Here is a 15,648-nt window from a genome sequence, read left to right as displayed (position 1 = left end):
TTAAGACCAGCGCGGGAACCCTGATAATATTGGCATGGAGAGGTATGGAATGACTTACTGGAACTGCTGAACGTATGAGGACGTGATATAGTACAGTTACAGTAGCTTCCAAGGTAAGACATACCAATGTTGATTGTTTCATGACTTAAGATAATAGGTATAAGATTGCCCCCTACTGGATAATATGTAATATTACTGCATGTCTGTCATTTAGTTGGACTCACTCAATGCATGCCACAAAATAAAAGCATATGTTACGGTACATGTGGGAAAACTAGGGTTAGGGTTAGGTGCTAGGGTGCTAGGGTTACGGTTAGGTTTGGGGGTAGGGTTAGGGTTAGGGTTAAGGTTAGGGTTAGGGTTAGGGTTAGGTGCTAGGGTTAAGGTTAGGGTTAGGGTTAAGGTTAGGGTTAGGGTTAGACATGCCAGCATGTACAAAGTCGACGTAGCACTAGCACCTAACCCTAACCCTTGTTTTCCCACATATACCGTATTTCCACATGTACCGTAACACATACACAAAGGACTATGGTTCTGTCTGGTCATCAAACAGTGAATTCAGTATTATAGTAGATCTTAGAAACAAGAGTTCCTTGTAAACTACTACATAAGATTATATAGAAATTATCTTTTGATTGTAAACAACATTGCATTGATTGAGTCACCTAAAAAATATGTATGATCGCTTAACACAAATCCAAAAACTCACACACAAAACCCTAAAGTCCACAAATCTCTTGCAAAAGCAAACACTGCATTCAAAATAATGTCATGTCTTCTCAAAATGAAATGTTGTCATCAAATGACACACACACACACACACACACACACACACACACACACACACACACCATCAAATGAATAGACACTTGCAAGAACCAATTGTACACTGATGTGCAAAATGGAAAACACTATGATCAGCGGAAAACAGTAGGCCTACTATGGTAAGTTTATAACAGTAGCCTGTTATAAACTGTTATGTTTTCATACTCAAATATAAAACACACAAATACAAGAATAGAACTTTTTTTAAATTCTGAAATACTGTACACACTCAGCAATGACAGTTGGATTTGTAAAGTGTTATTCAGAAAAACAATAGAAAAAAGCCCTGCATATACTCTACACAAAGGCCACAAGACCTCGTCGACATCACAGACAATGTTCTCCCGGGCCAAGCAGAGGGGAAAGTATCGCTTGGCATGACGAATACAGCCTTGACTACTAATCCAACACAGGAGAGCTCACTTTTGGCCCTTTTATTGCTAAAGCTATGATTGCTAATTGAAAAGCAATAGGTGTTTGCCCATATGTTAAGACCCCATAAGGTCTAGGGATATGGGGTGTAACAATTAGATTGTGTGATTGGTGGTTTGAGTTGAGCATTCTGAACGGTTGTGTTTTCCATGTGATCACAAGAGGTTTTATCAAGGAAGATTGTTATAGCCAAATGTAGAGAATTGTATTTAGTGTTTTGTTAACTGTGTGGTTTAGAGCTGCAAAATTAGTGATAAGCAAGAAATGTGTTTGTCATTGTGAAGAATTGGTGTGAGATAAAATACACCAGTTTCAAGTTTTAGTCATTGTGTTTAGTAAGTGCTACATGTAGGGGTAATTTTAAGTGATTAATGCAACTACTACTCTTCAGAAGAGACTCTGTTTGTTGTTAGCTATGTCTCTGCAAGCAAACATGCTTTTTTAGAACACCTAGAAGTATACTTCAACTTTAGCAGCTCTCTTGTATCTGGTTAAAGAAAGTGCTATCAAGTTGGGGTATGACTCTGGATGGAATGACCACAATGCTTTCAAAGCCCAACAATTACCTGTGGCAAACAAACATCATTATGAGATGTAGTACCAGGACAGCAACTCTAACAGAAGCATTCACCAGTTGTTTGACAGTAAAGGCCAATGCACACAGCGTGCGATTTTGTCGCACGACAACATTCGATTCTCAATTCACACCACCGAAGTCAGAACAGGCAGGCTGATTACTGTATAGGCTCTACCAATATTGCTTGCCTTGCTTCCACAATTTCTACAAGATACAACTGGGCATATTGTGCCTACATGCTCGATTGTTATTATTATCTAATATAGGTATCTTGTAATCCCATATGAGATGGGCCGTGTTGTTGACTTCGGTGGTGGCAACAAAATGGCACGCCGTGTGCATCGGCCTTAAGTGCTTTTTGTTGGGGTAGCTGTCACTGTGGAATATATAAGAACCATTCTTGTTTTCTTTCCTTTTCAATGAAAAAACATTTAAACAGTGTCAGTCCACATAGCTTCACATTACAGCTACCTCAAATGGTGGCATTCATTTCTATCAATAAAGTAAGTGCTACTCTTTGGGGTAGCAGTAACAGTGGATGCCACTAGGTGGTGACCGTGGGTACCAAGAGACACTAAAACAACATGTCATAGCAGAGAAATTCTGATGATCATGGAAGATAACCTCAATTCAATCATGCTATTAGGATTCCCATGTGTGCCTTTTTCAGATCAAGTCCCAGTTGAATTGTTGGTACACAATTGTTTAGGCTCATGAATGTGAATCGTTAATTACACATTAGCGTGGTGGTCACAGCGTATGAAACAGGGGGCGTGGCTGTTAACAACACAGCCATCAGTTTCTATCCAAAGTCATTTAAAATGAACTCATCACTGGTCAGAAAAGCACTTCAGTTGCACTCTTGGAGGACATTCAACTTGGAAAAGACCTCCTGGGAAAACAAGCATCAAGATATAACCAGTAAGTGGCCATGTTATAATCTGGAAAATGCAGCAATCTCTTTACTTCACAATTGGTACCCTAACCTTAGCATTGACTTGATCTTATAATGCAGTAAGTGCTACATGTTGGGGTAGTTTTAAGTGATTAATGCAACTACTACTCTTCAGAAGAGACTCTGTTTGTTGTTAGCTATGTCTCTGCAAGCAAACATGCTTTTTTAGAACACCTAGAAGTATACTTCAACTTTAGCAGCTCTCTTGTATCTGGTTAAATAGAATGTCAAAAGTAAACAGAAAGAAAGACAGACATAGTTGGATTCAAACATGAGTTGATTTTTTTATTGAGAGAAATGTTGATCACACAATAAAGAGCACAGCTGACTCAGTGCTGTAGATGTAACCTCTGTTGAGTTGTGTCCACCTCAAGAAGTGGAGAGGAAGCTAGGAGTAATATTCTCAAATACAGTATTTAATTCTGAAATACTGTACACACTCAGCAATGACAGTTGGATTTGTAAAGTGTTATTCAGAAAAACAATAGAAAAAAGCCCTGATATACTGAGTCTACACAAAGGCCACAAGACCTCGTCGACATCACAGACAATGTTCTCCCGGGCCAAGCAGAGGGGAAAGTATCGCTTGGCATGACGAATACAGCCTTGACTACTAATCCAACAGAGGAGAGCTCACTTTTGGCCCTTTTATTGCTAAAGCTATGATTGCTAATTGAAAAGCAATAGGTGTTTGCCATATTACGACCCCATAAGGTCTAGGGATATGGGGTGTAACAATTAGATTGTGTGATTGGTGGTTTGAGTTGAGCATTCTGAACGGTTGTGTTTTCCATGTGATCACAAGAGGTTTTATCAAGGAAGATTGTGCCAAATGTAGAGAATTGTATTTAGTGTTTTGTTAACTGTGTGGTTTAGAGCTGCAAAATTAGTGATAAGCAAGAAATGTGTTTGTCATTGTGAAGAATTGGTGTGAGATAAAATACACCAGTTTCAAGTTTTAGTCATTGTGTTTAGTACGTGCTACATGTTGGGGTAATTTTAAGTGATTAATGCAACTACTACTCTTCAGAAGAGACTCTGTTTGTTGTTAGCTATGTCTCTGCAAGCAAACATGCTTTTTTAGAACACCTAGAAGTATACTTCAACTTTAGCAGCTCTCTTGTATCTGGTTAAAGAAAGTGCTATCAAGTTGGGGTATGACTCTGGATGGAATGACCACAATGCTTTCAAAGCCCAACAATTACCTGTGGCAAACATCATTATGAGATGTAGTACCAGGACAGCAACTCTAACAGAAGCATTCACCAGTTGTTTGACAGTAAAGGCCAATGCACACAGCATGCGATTTTGTCGCACGACAACATTCGATTCTCAATTCACACCACCGAAGTCAGACCAGGCAGGCTGATTACTATAGGCTCTACCAATATTGCTTGCCTTGCTTCCACAATTTCTACAAGATACAACTGGGCATATTGTACCTACATGCTCGATTGTTATTATTATCTAATATAGGTGTCTTGTAATCCCATATGAGATGGGCCGTGTTGTTGACTTCGGTGGTGGCAACAAAATCGCACGCCGTGTGCATTGGCCTTAATTGCTTTTTGTTGGGGTAGCTGTCACTGTGGAATATATAAGAACCATTCTTGTTTTCTTTCCTTTTCAATGAAAACAATTTTAAACAGTGTCAGTCCACATAGCTTCACATTACAGCTACCTCAAATGGTGGCATTCATTTCTATCAATAAAGTAAGTGCTACTCTTTGGGGTAGCAGTAACAGTGGATGCCACTAGGTGGTGACCGTGGGTACCAAGAGACACTAAAACAACATGTCATAGCAGAGAAATTCTGATGATCATGGAAGATAACCTCAATTCAATCATGCTATTAGGATTCCCATGTGTGCTTTTTTCAGATCAAGTCCCAGTTGAATTGTTGGCACACAATTGTTTAGGCTCATGAATGTGAATCGTTAATTATACATTAGCGTGGTGGTCACAGCGTATGAAACAGGGGGCGTGGCTGTTAACAACACAGCCATCAGTTTCTATCCAAAGTCATTTAAAATGAACTCATCACTGGTCAGAAAAGCACTTCAGTTGCACTCTTGGAGGACATTCAACTTGGAAAAGACCTCCTGGGAAAACAAGCATCAAGATATAACCAGTAAGTGGCCATGTTATAATCTGGAAAATGCAGCAATCTCTTTACTTCACAATTGGTACCCTAACCGTAGCATTGACTTGATCTTATAATGCAGTAAGTGCTACATGTTGGGGTAGTTTTAAGTGATTAATGCAACTACTACTCTTCAGAAGAGACTCTGTTTGTTGTTAGCTATGTCTCTGCAAGCAAACATGCTTTTTTAGAACACCTAGAAGTATACTTCAACTTTAGCAGCTCTCTTGTATCTGGTTAAATAGAATGTCAAAAGTAAACAGAAAGAAAGACAGACATAGTTGGATTCAAACATGAGTTGATTTTTTTATTGAGAGAAATGTTGATCACACAATAAAGAGCACAGCTGACTCAGTGCTGTAGATGTAACCTCTGTTGAGTTGTGTCCACCTCAAGAAGTGGAGAGGAAGCTAGGAGTAATATTCTCAAACATAACCACTGTTAACGTTCAGATTTTGTGTGGATGTATGCTGATGTAGCCTCACGCAAATTGCCAATAGCTTGAGAAAACCGGTAGGTAAAATATAAATCTCAAAAGAATCGTAATGAATAAGGGCATCAGCAAAACTAAAGTGAGGAAAAATAGGCGAGATCAACAGATCATTTCAAACGAGTTTTGCGTTGTCAGTGTGTATAAGTTCGTACAGACTGATGAAATGTTAGAATGCCACTTCTATGGGAGATGAACACAATAGGACAAGCACAAAGGTACAACTGTGAGAAGAAAAAAATTAACATTGTTCATCCTGCCCACTCTGAGAATGTAACTGTAATAGGTCCAATTCAACGTCTTCAAAACCGCAAACCGATCTCAGGAACACAAATGATGATATGAAGTTGGTTCCTAAATTTCGTTGTTTGGTACCTGTACTGTAGCAATGACAATAAAGACCATTCATTCATTCATTCAAAAGGCCGTATCAATCACCCCCGCCCCACCCCCCTGCAATTCCTCAAACAGTGGCAAACACTGAAACTTTAGAACAGTCACCTTACACGTAACATTGGGTATGTAAATTCGCTCTGAGAGACGCCGGAGCGCACACTGGGTTTAACGTCATAAAGGGATCAAGTAATTGTAAAAGTAAATCAAGTAAAACAAGAGGCGTTCCAGGAGTGCTGATCAGATTTCCAGAGCGAACGCACCCCCATTGTTTGTTAAAAACAGGGGGCCAGAGTCCTTGATGAACTGCATTACAAGTTGTAATGGCATGCGTGTATGTATTGTGTCTGATGGCTAAACAGCACATTTCCAATCAGGAAGTAACTGTTTGATACAGTAACGTGGAAGAAAAGCACAGGTAAACACAACATTAAAAACAAAATCCCCAAAAATATCTCACTGCCGTTCTATCAGTGAGGTGGATTCAGCCGACAGTGGAGAAAAAACACAAGGTTATTTACATTTACAGCACATAATAATCCTCACACCCATATTCAACAACATCCACCAGGGTAACACTACAATCCTCTTATACTGGAGTGTGTGACTTCACCAGAAAATCTGGCGTCAGACTATAGGCCTAGTTCCCTCACACCGGAGATGGAGTGGTCCAGTTTTATAGAAACAGTTGGTAGCAGTCGGGAGGACGACTGACTGACTGCCTTGCTCAATTGAAGTCGTCATCTTGGTGTGATTGAGGCTGATTACAGAACAAATGGATAGATATGAAGGGGGTCCCTGCCCCTGCGGTCAATCATAGATTCCTGGGGACAAAAGCATGCTAACCTAAGTTCACACACACGACGAGTGAAAAACAGAGGACCCAGATTTTACAGTCCCTCACAAGATTCAACCACTCTCTTCATCTGAGGCGGTCCCCCTCACTCCCTCCGTACAGGGAGGGTCGCTTCTCTCACTACAAGGCATTACGGATACAACACCACCTGGGAAGACTTGGAAGAGGACAAAGGATCGAACTTCTGAGGTACAAGTGATGGAAATAACAAAGAGTAATAATATATTAGGAGGAAAAAAAATACCATACAATCCAAGAAATGATGGGTAAAACACAAGCTGCATATATACTTTTGTTATCAGGGATTAAAGATACAAAGAAATACCAAAAAAAACAAGATGCATAGCATGAAACAGAAACGGCAAAAAATCCAGTTCTACTGCACTTCATACCTAAACCTCACCCACCCCGTTGATTCATTTCCAATGGAAAAAGTGACAGAGAACTGGTGGGAGGAGTGGAGTGTTGTAGAGTGTCTCTTCCAGGAGAGGGTGTGCTGGTGGTGAGAGCAGTCTTGAGAGTCCAACGCACTCCCAGTGAAGCTGAGGGAGAAGATAGGAAAGCAAGGCATCACCAGGCCCCGGGGCATTGTGGGATGGATCCCTGCTGTAAACACTACTGCTGCTGCTCAGAACCAGGCTGCTCCACTGACTCCACGCTGCGTCTCCCATGGGAGTAGGGGGGGTAATCTGCAGTACCCCTCCAAGCCTCTAGGTGTCCTCCTCCTCGTCCTCACGGTTGCCCACAACCCTCTTTCGCAGGGCGTCGTCCGGGTTACCCTGACCTCTGGGCTCCGGGCGGCCCTCGGGAGAGCCTCTCCTCCTTCTCCTCCAGACCTCCTCCTGCTCCCCGTCCTCATCCTCGTCTTCATCCTCGTCTTCCTCGCCGTCAGCCTCTTGCTCTTCCTCCAACTGCTGGATGAGCCTGGCTTGTTCCATGGTCTGTTTCTCTGTAACGTAACGTCATCAAACACATTAGACACCGCACCCGCCATGCCAACGCTACAGCACATAGATGGAAGCAATTTACCATGAGAGGAAGGGGGTTGTGGACTCATTTACCACTGGTACAGGGTTGCGGAAAACCCTGTACAGTGGTAAATGAGTCCACAACCCCCGCCCTCCAATGGTCAATTGCTTTTCTACAACAGCCACCACATAATATAACAAATAAATACACAGTTGTAAGTCATGTATTTACAGTCATTAATCGTTTCAGAATACATATATCCTTCCGCCACAGAATATAGTCCCATAAACAATATCAACCATTGCATTGTAGGTCAGCACAGGTGTTCTTAATCAGATTGATTGGGAGACGCATTGATACTGGAAATGCGGTCTGAACTGTGGGTTGTTGGGATATTTACCACTGTTGCAAGCCAATCAGAATCCAGTATCCAAACATGCTGTTGTCGAAAAGAAGTTAGGCCCCGGCCACACCAAACTGTGCTATCCATTCATTACGGATTGGGCCAATGGTTTCTCTATGGGAGTCATCCATTGACGGACCACGGAGACAACAAGAGTCTGTCCGTTCTCATTTTCATCCGTTTTGGCAGTTGTTTTTTTTACACACCAAAAAAGTTCGAAGGAGTTGAACTTTCCACAGTCCATTCGTCCATTTAGCCAATAACAAACTAGGTTTCGTATCGAGTTGCTAGGTTACGTTGTTCAATTGCTAGGTTACATTGTTCTTTCCTGAATTTCACTGATTAAACTGAATAGTGATTTCATGTTTGTATATGATGTATATTCTGTTTTCTGACAGTTTGGTGTGGTCAGAGGCTTACACATCCTGGACATCACATCACTGTCATTTTGACTCACTCTGGTAGTAGTTTGGAGAGGAGAATCGACGTGATGGAAAGACATAATCTGCAATGAACACCAGTATCTAGGAACAAAAGAAATTCATAATCACTTGACCAACGTATTTGTACACAGGTTCCTCACACTGTACAATATGAATATCATGACAACTAATATTGTTGATTTCTCTCTGCCCATGTCTCCAGAAATAACATCATACTTAACACTAGAAGAGCCGTGAGGGGTCACGGTGACCCCTGTGAGTAAACAAAAAATTCTATCTTTGCACTCGATCAAATTTCAGGACCCTCCTTTCATGACTTTTGCTAGATATGTGCGTTCTACCACCAGTATCCTTACATTTTCAAAATCACTTCAGGATAAGATAGTATAGCTGTTTTGCAGTTTTTATGTGTAGGAGGCAGGCTAAAAAAAGAAGCGCCCTCTAGTGATAGAATAGCAGATTTACATTCTAAAATGGGGTCTATTTGACCCCCAAGGTGGCTCTACTAGTAGGGCTGCACGATTTGGGGAAAAAATCGAATTGCGATTATTTGGACAGATATCGCGATTGCGATTATTATTTTTTTAAATAGCAAAAAAAAATCGTTTTTGTAAAGTGTGGCCATATCTCCGGCTAGGTCGTATCAACGTGCAGTTTGTTTGTACGTCTTCAGGGGACTTAGAGGCTCCCTCCTCTAGCACCCCCACAGCCCGAGCTACGAGTGAAAGAACTAAACTTACATTGGGTTGCTTTAAAGTTGGGTTGCTTTAAAATCAAGCTTCAGATTAAAACATGTGATGGAGCATTACTAACCTGACTCAGGTGGTTTGTTTCACACAACCATCTAGGAAAGCTTAATTGGAAGCTGTTTGGAAAAGGGCAGGTACTTTCAAAAAATACTTGGCAGGTGATTGGATGAATCTGTCTATCACCTATTTTCAGAGAGCATTACCACATGATACCATCAAACTATTAACTGCTCTAATTCTAATGCAAGGATGAGAACTTAAAAGATATGAATTTTATATATGATAACCTCATCTCATCTAGACAGGTGGCTACTTTCTAAGATGATCCAGCTATTAAAATGATAATTTGGGGATACACTGTGACTATAACTGAAAGGACCACATCTAGATGACTCGGTCAACAGTCGAACTGATGAATGATAGAATGGTGGTCTCTGACTATGGAGCACAGACACACGTCACCTTGACTTAGGAATCTGTGACATACTTCAGCCCAAGGCTAGGCTAGGCTAACCTCTGCGTCTTTAAAGCCGGCTGGTATGAACGAATGGTATGAGGTTATGCATACAGGACACATTCATGTTTGACAACAGAACAGTTAACTTCCATGTATCCATAAGCCTGCTATACTATATAAACACCAACCCGCAGGTTGCTGAGACTGTCAACTCTGTGTCTGTACTTTAACGCCGGGTTAGCACGAGTAGCTAAGCTAAGCTACCGTCTCGAAGACTACAAGTTAGCTAAGCTAAGTTTAAGGCTGGACTAACAGCACCGACATGCACTTGGCTGGTACAGTTAGTATAGTGAAATTGTACACTTACCTGTCGCAATTATAACATACTAACGTTTATCATACGTCCAGTAAGCCATGTGGTGTCTAATTGTCTCCGTTACGTTAGCCCAAAGTCTCATAATAATTGGACTGACTGTCGTGACACAACCTATGCCTGCGTTCGTAAATTCGCTCTGAGAGCGCCGGGTTCAAAGTCATAAAGAGACCAAGTAATTTGATTGGACAAGAGGCATTCCATGAGTGCTGATCAAATTTCCAAAAGAGGTTTTAATCTCAATGTGACTTCCTGGTCAAATAAAGGTTAAAAAAAAAAAAAAAAAAAAAAAAACAGGCAAATCGCAGGCTTTGCGATTAGCTAATCGCATCATTTCAAATCGCGATTTCGATTTAAAATCGATTAATCGTGCAGCCCTATCTACTAGTAGGTAAAATAGGCACGGCTGTTGTAGTGTTGACTTACCAGTCCCAAGGCAAGGCCAGAGAAGAGAGTTGCCAGGCCAAAGATTACATATGAGCCCCACACTGGAATACCCAGTTGCTCCGTCAGGTAGTTATGACAACGCTGGAAGGAATAGAACAAGGTTATTCTGACATCTTGGCAGCAATATGGTAAGCAGGTACACCACAATCTCAAGATGTACACTTATAACCTACCAATGAATGTGCAAAAAGACCAAACTTCAATTAGAACCACTGGTTGATGTAAAAGTACTTCTTCATATTTTGTTCATCAGTATGTTGGTCTTGAAAATGTTTGAGCAAAACAGAGGCGGCGTCAACTAAGCACTCACCCGAATGAACATAGACAGCTTGAAGAGTGCTGACATTGTATTCATCCTGAAAAAGAAATACCAACAGGGTTCAAGTTTCAACAAGTCAAATTTAAGACCTTTTTTATAGACCTCTTTGAATAGAATTTTAGACCTATTCGCGACACCATATGATAGCTTTTTGTCATCCTCGAGGTGATGAAATTAGGGATTTCACTGCCATACAGACAAAAAAGGAAGTGAATTGGCATTTCTTTGGTTCCAGCTTGATTCATTTCTGCGTAAATAGATGTGGTCGGACTGATTTCCTTGCAGGATCTCATTTTTAAGACCGAGCACCTCATTTTTAGACTGAATAACTGAAATTTGAGACCTTTTTAGGCCTTATGGGTTGGATCGCTGGATTTTATACTTTACGGCTTTTTAAGACCAGCGCGGGAACCCTGGGTGTAGGCCTGTGTGTGTGTGTTTGGTGTAGGCCTGTGTGTGTGTGTTTGGTTTAGGCCTGTGTTCTGATGAGAGATGAGAGTGGTTGTGCTACTAGAAATAGGTGTGTGGCCGTGGAGGTCTCTTCATGGAAGTGTGAGCAAATACACTTTAGACAAATGTACTCGTAAGTCACTTTGGATAAAAGCGTCTGCTAAATGTAAAAATGTAAAACAGTAAATCCTCTAACTAACCGCAATGCACCATTTCACGACACGAAAACCAGTTCTGCTGCAGAACACCGGTTCCATTTTACATTTTAACAGATGCTTTTCTCCAAAACGACTTACAATTAGAGGTTAAGTGCCTTACGCAGTGGTGGTGTTCCCAGGGGAGATTTGAACTCATGACCTTCTGATCACCAGTCCAATTATGTGCACTATGTCCCTTTCTATATATATTTCGGCCACCATTAATTAACCCACATTATATTCAGTCACATACAAGCTACATAAGCACAGTAAATAGGGAACCTTACAGGAAGGAAGATGGTCCGAACCAGGAGGACACAGGCTCGATGGCCTGCCACTTCTTCTCATCGATGAAGCTCAGGAAGTCGTCTTTAGTACGTGCTCCATGGTACCTCCGAAACACACCATCCTTACAGCTGTGTGACACACACACACACACACACACACACACACACACACGTTTGCAAAGTTACACACCACACAAATCTAGCACACAATTTAGAGCACTGTATCACTCAGTTTAGAACACAAGCAGTTCATTGGCCCATTGCACCCTACACCATACCATATAAGGACATATTTACAATTTGTCAAGAGCAATATTCAGGGGGGCAACGCAAAAAAACTAATATTATGATTTCCCGCTCTGGTAACTAAGGTTACCATCTTTTACATCATCTCAGTCCCCAGTGAGGGGAAATAGAAGACATGTGGTTTTAGATAGACAATCTTATTTCCTCCAAACACGGTGAGGCTATAGTGCTCTACTGCGGCTGAGGTTACTGAGGCTGCATTTACGTAGAACAGGAAATGAGAAGAACTTACTGGTAAATAGTTGGAAGTGATGTGATGATGAATCGACCACTCAAGCCTTAGACAAGGGAGGGAAAGGCAGCAGAATGTTAATGTAAGTAAGGCCTTTAGGGTGCAAGACCATGACAAGTTTCACTTCATTTTAAGACATATTATTGCAGAACATTAGCCTAGATTGCAATGTATTAATTCATGAAGGCATACATGATCAACAGGACAAGTCAAGGGCACTAAATCATAAATGCCTCTGTAAAAAGAGACACCAGAAGGAGATGAATCATTCAGCTCACCAGGCTGCTCTGTGACGTCCACCTTGGCGATGTTGACCCCCATGTCCTCCCCCCAGTCGGCGAACTCACTCCACACCGGCTGGAGTTGCTGGCATGCCGGACACCAGGGGGCAAAGCTGGGGAAGAGGGAAGGGGGGTCGTCAGTAGGTTAGATCAGTAGCCAGCTAGCTAGCCAGCTACATAACATGACAATCCTGTCAAATGACAGCTTAACATCACATCAACAGACATTTCCTCTGACGTCTCGGCAAAGTAAAAGTCAGTAGCCAGCCACACTATTCAGTCATGGCGAAATAGAGCTACGGTGGAGCTGGTTAGCTCAGTAAGAATGACGTTAATTACGTTATATTAAATCAGTGGTCAAAACAACACGGCAATTCCAGACGTTGATGTTGTCGCTGTAGTAGACAGTTAGCTAACTAGCTAAAGCTACGTGGCTAACTAGCATACACACTTACAATTCTATCATCCATTCTCCTGCCAAGATGTCCTCCCAATTCCCGTCACTGACTTCTTTGAGGCTGCTTGGTTTGGCCACAACTGGCTGCGACGTTAAATAGATCACCAAGAGAAAAGCAAATGTTAGGAGAGAAGGTTTTGATCGCCATAGTGGATCTAGCAAGGGCGCCATGTTGTTTAGGTCAACTAAGTCTGTCCCTGACTTCCGGTTAGGCTCCCTTGAAACCAAACCTCCCTTCTGTCACTTTACTGATGATGGACAACCGTCAATGACAGCTAGAGGCAGGCCTCCTTCACTTTAGAAATACATGTTGTTTTATACAAGTATATTTCTATATATGTTTATATTGTGAGTTTCCTGTATGCATTGGTTGCTGTATGATCATGATAAGCTATACTTTTACGTTCAAGGTTGCAACTGTTTTTGCAAAATTGTACGTTTATATTGAAAAACTAATTATCTTTAGGTTACATTTGTTGTTCGTTGTGTCTTGTCAGACCCCTGTAGAGGCTCTGTGATGCCAATACTTCCAGATGCTGTAGTCAACAACAGCTCTCCCATCTGCAGTCTCCAGTGTTGTGGCGCCCTCTACTGTGTGATGGAGGATGCAGGATGTGAGAACCGGATGGAGGAGGGCATGAACCCCGTCATCGTCAACCACTCTGGGAGGTAAACAGAGTGAATTACATAGCGCCTTATTCCAAAGCGCTTTACAACAGCCTCTCGTTCACCCATTCACACACACATTCACACACCAATGGCGGCAAGCTACCATGCAAGGCGCCTCATCCGGCCCGCTCACTGGGAGCAATTTGGGGTTCAGTGTCTTGCCCAAGGACACTTCGACATGTAGCCAGCCGGGGCCTGAATCACCGATCTGCCAACCTCTACCTCCTGCGCCACAGCCGCCCCAATGCGCCACAGCCGACCCAGTGGTCAAAACATGGAGGTGGGCCAGCCGTGCAGAAGTGGGGCCTGCAAGACGGCCGTGCTGCTGCTCATCATCTGCTGATAGTCCTGGGCGGAGCTCCACGATATAGAACAAGCGTTTCCTCAGCCGAATGTACTTCCTCATCAGCCACCTGGCCCTGTCTTGGTCTGCTGGCCGGGGTCAGGTGGCCTATGTGGTCTTCACCTCGGGCGACAAGACCTATTCCCTGTCGCCCGCCCAGTGGCTGGCCCCGCCCCGAGGGCAGTGTGTCCGTGGCCCTCAGTGTCTCCACCTTCAGCCTGCTGGCCATCGGCATCGAGAGGCACATGACCATGGACTGCACTTATAGCGCCTTATTCCAAAGCGCTTTCCAACGGCCTCTCATTCACCCATTCACACACACATTCACACACCAAGCTACCATGCAAGGCGCCAGCCCGCTCATTGGGAGCAATTTGGGGTTCAGTGTCTTGCCCAAGGACACCTCGACACATGGATAGGAAGAGCCGGGGATCAAACCGCTGGGGTGCCAATTTCCATTCATTAAATAACATAATTAAATAACAAAACATATGAGTACTTCCTCACAGAACTAAAATCTACTTTCAATCTTCAGATCATGAGTGGAATGTGTACCAGCAGGTGACACTGTTGCCCATAAAGTCAGAGCACAGAAGCGAGAAAGCTTCAGAGTCCTGTTCAAATACCTTCCTTTAAGTAATCACTGATTTAGATTGGTCTGTAAGCTTTCAACTACATTCCTCTGACCAATTAAAATATGTTTTTATTTCAAGGAGGGGAGGAGAAAAAAATACACATGAGTGAATGAGTGTTACCCCAAAGTTATCTTTGTTGAGTTGAGAAGCTTTAGAAAGAGAGAGAGTCAAAGTGGGAATAGAGACAGCTAGGCACACCCCTGATACAGATGATGAGACTATGATTCATGCCATGAACTGTGGTCTTTGTTTTGATTTGTTATTGTATTTTCACAATAAAGTTGAATCCCTTGTGATTCTGGGGAAGGAAAACACAGCAATGCTTTGTGATATTTCTGCTGAGAACCCAAAGGCAGATACGCAATTATCAGCACACCTCACTGTCTAAGATTACTCTGCAGATGATGACACATCTTTTGTGTCCCTAAGACAACTCTTTCCTCCTGCCATCATGTATGCTCTGATTGCAGAACAAATGAAACCTTTTGTTACTCTGCTGTATTCTAGCTCCCATTCAGCATACCCCAGGAAATCATACATGTTATATGTTTGAACAGTCTATTGATTGTACAGCATTTAGGAAATAGGCACAATGATACTCTTTGTGCAATACACAACATTGAAAGAGTGAATAGTGATTATGTAAAAGTATTAAAAGTAAGTAGAAATATTAGTATTTTTTTTCTCATAGCTACAATACAATCACACTTGTCTCATCTTGGTGCCTGATTGCTTGTTGAGTATGTTAACTTCTACAACAGCATGTTTGGATACTGGATTCTGATTGGCTAGCAACAGTGGTAAATATCTCAACAACCCACAGTTCAGACCGCATTTACAGTATCAATGCGCCTCCCAATCAATCTGATTAAGAACACCTGTGCTGACCTACAATGCAATGGTTGATCTTGTTTATGGGACTATATTCTGTGGCGGAAGGATATATGTATTCTGAAACGA

At 42.1% G+C, this 15,648-nt stretch overlaps 1 protein-coding gene across 1 annotated transcript; it reads right to left on the bottom strand.

The window, feature by feature from the left end:
• Nucleotides 1-7,381: 7,381 nt before the first annotated feature.
• Nucleotides 7,382-13,212, bottom strand: tmx1 (thioredoxin-related transmembrane protein 1; the record flags this gene model as incomplete). Its single annotated transcript, XM_080544075.1, has 8 exons — nucleotides 7,382-7,620; nucleotides 8,501-8,567; nucleotides 10,492-10,593; nucleotides 10,823-10,868; nucleotides 11,766-11,894; nucleotides 12,304-12,349; nucleotides 12,582-12,697; nucleotides 13,040-13,212. The coding sequence occupies 8 exons, from the start codon at nucleotides 13,210-13,212 to the stop codon at nucleotides 7,382-7,384; spliced, it is 918 nt and encodes a 305-aa protein (XP_080400201.1).
• Nucleotides 13,213-15,648: the final 2,436 nt, after the last annotated feature.

This window comes from Nansenia antarctica (genome assembly GCF_963989245.1).
Source record: "Nansenia antarctica genome assembly, chromosome: 1".
Taxonomy (NCBI): domain Eukaryota; kingdom Metazoa; phylum Chordata; class Actinopteri; order Argentiniformes; family Microstomatidae; genus Nansenia; species Nansenia antarctica.
The sequence above is the reverse complement of the archived record's forward strand: the minus strand, read 5'-3'. Positions and strand labels throughout refer to the sequence as shown.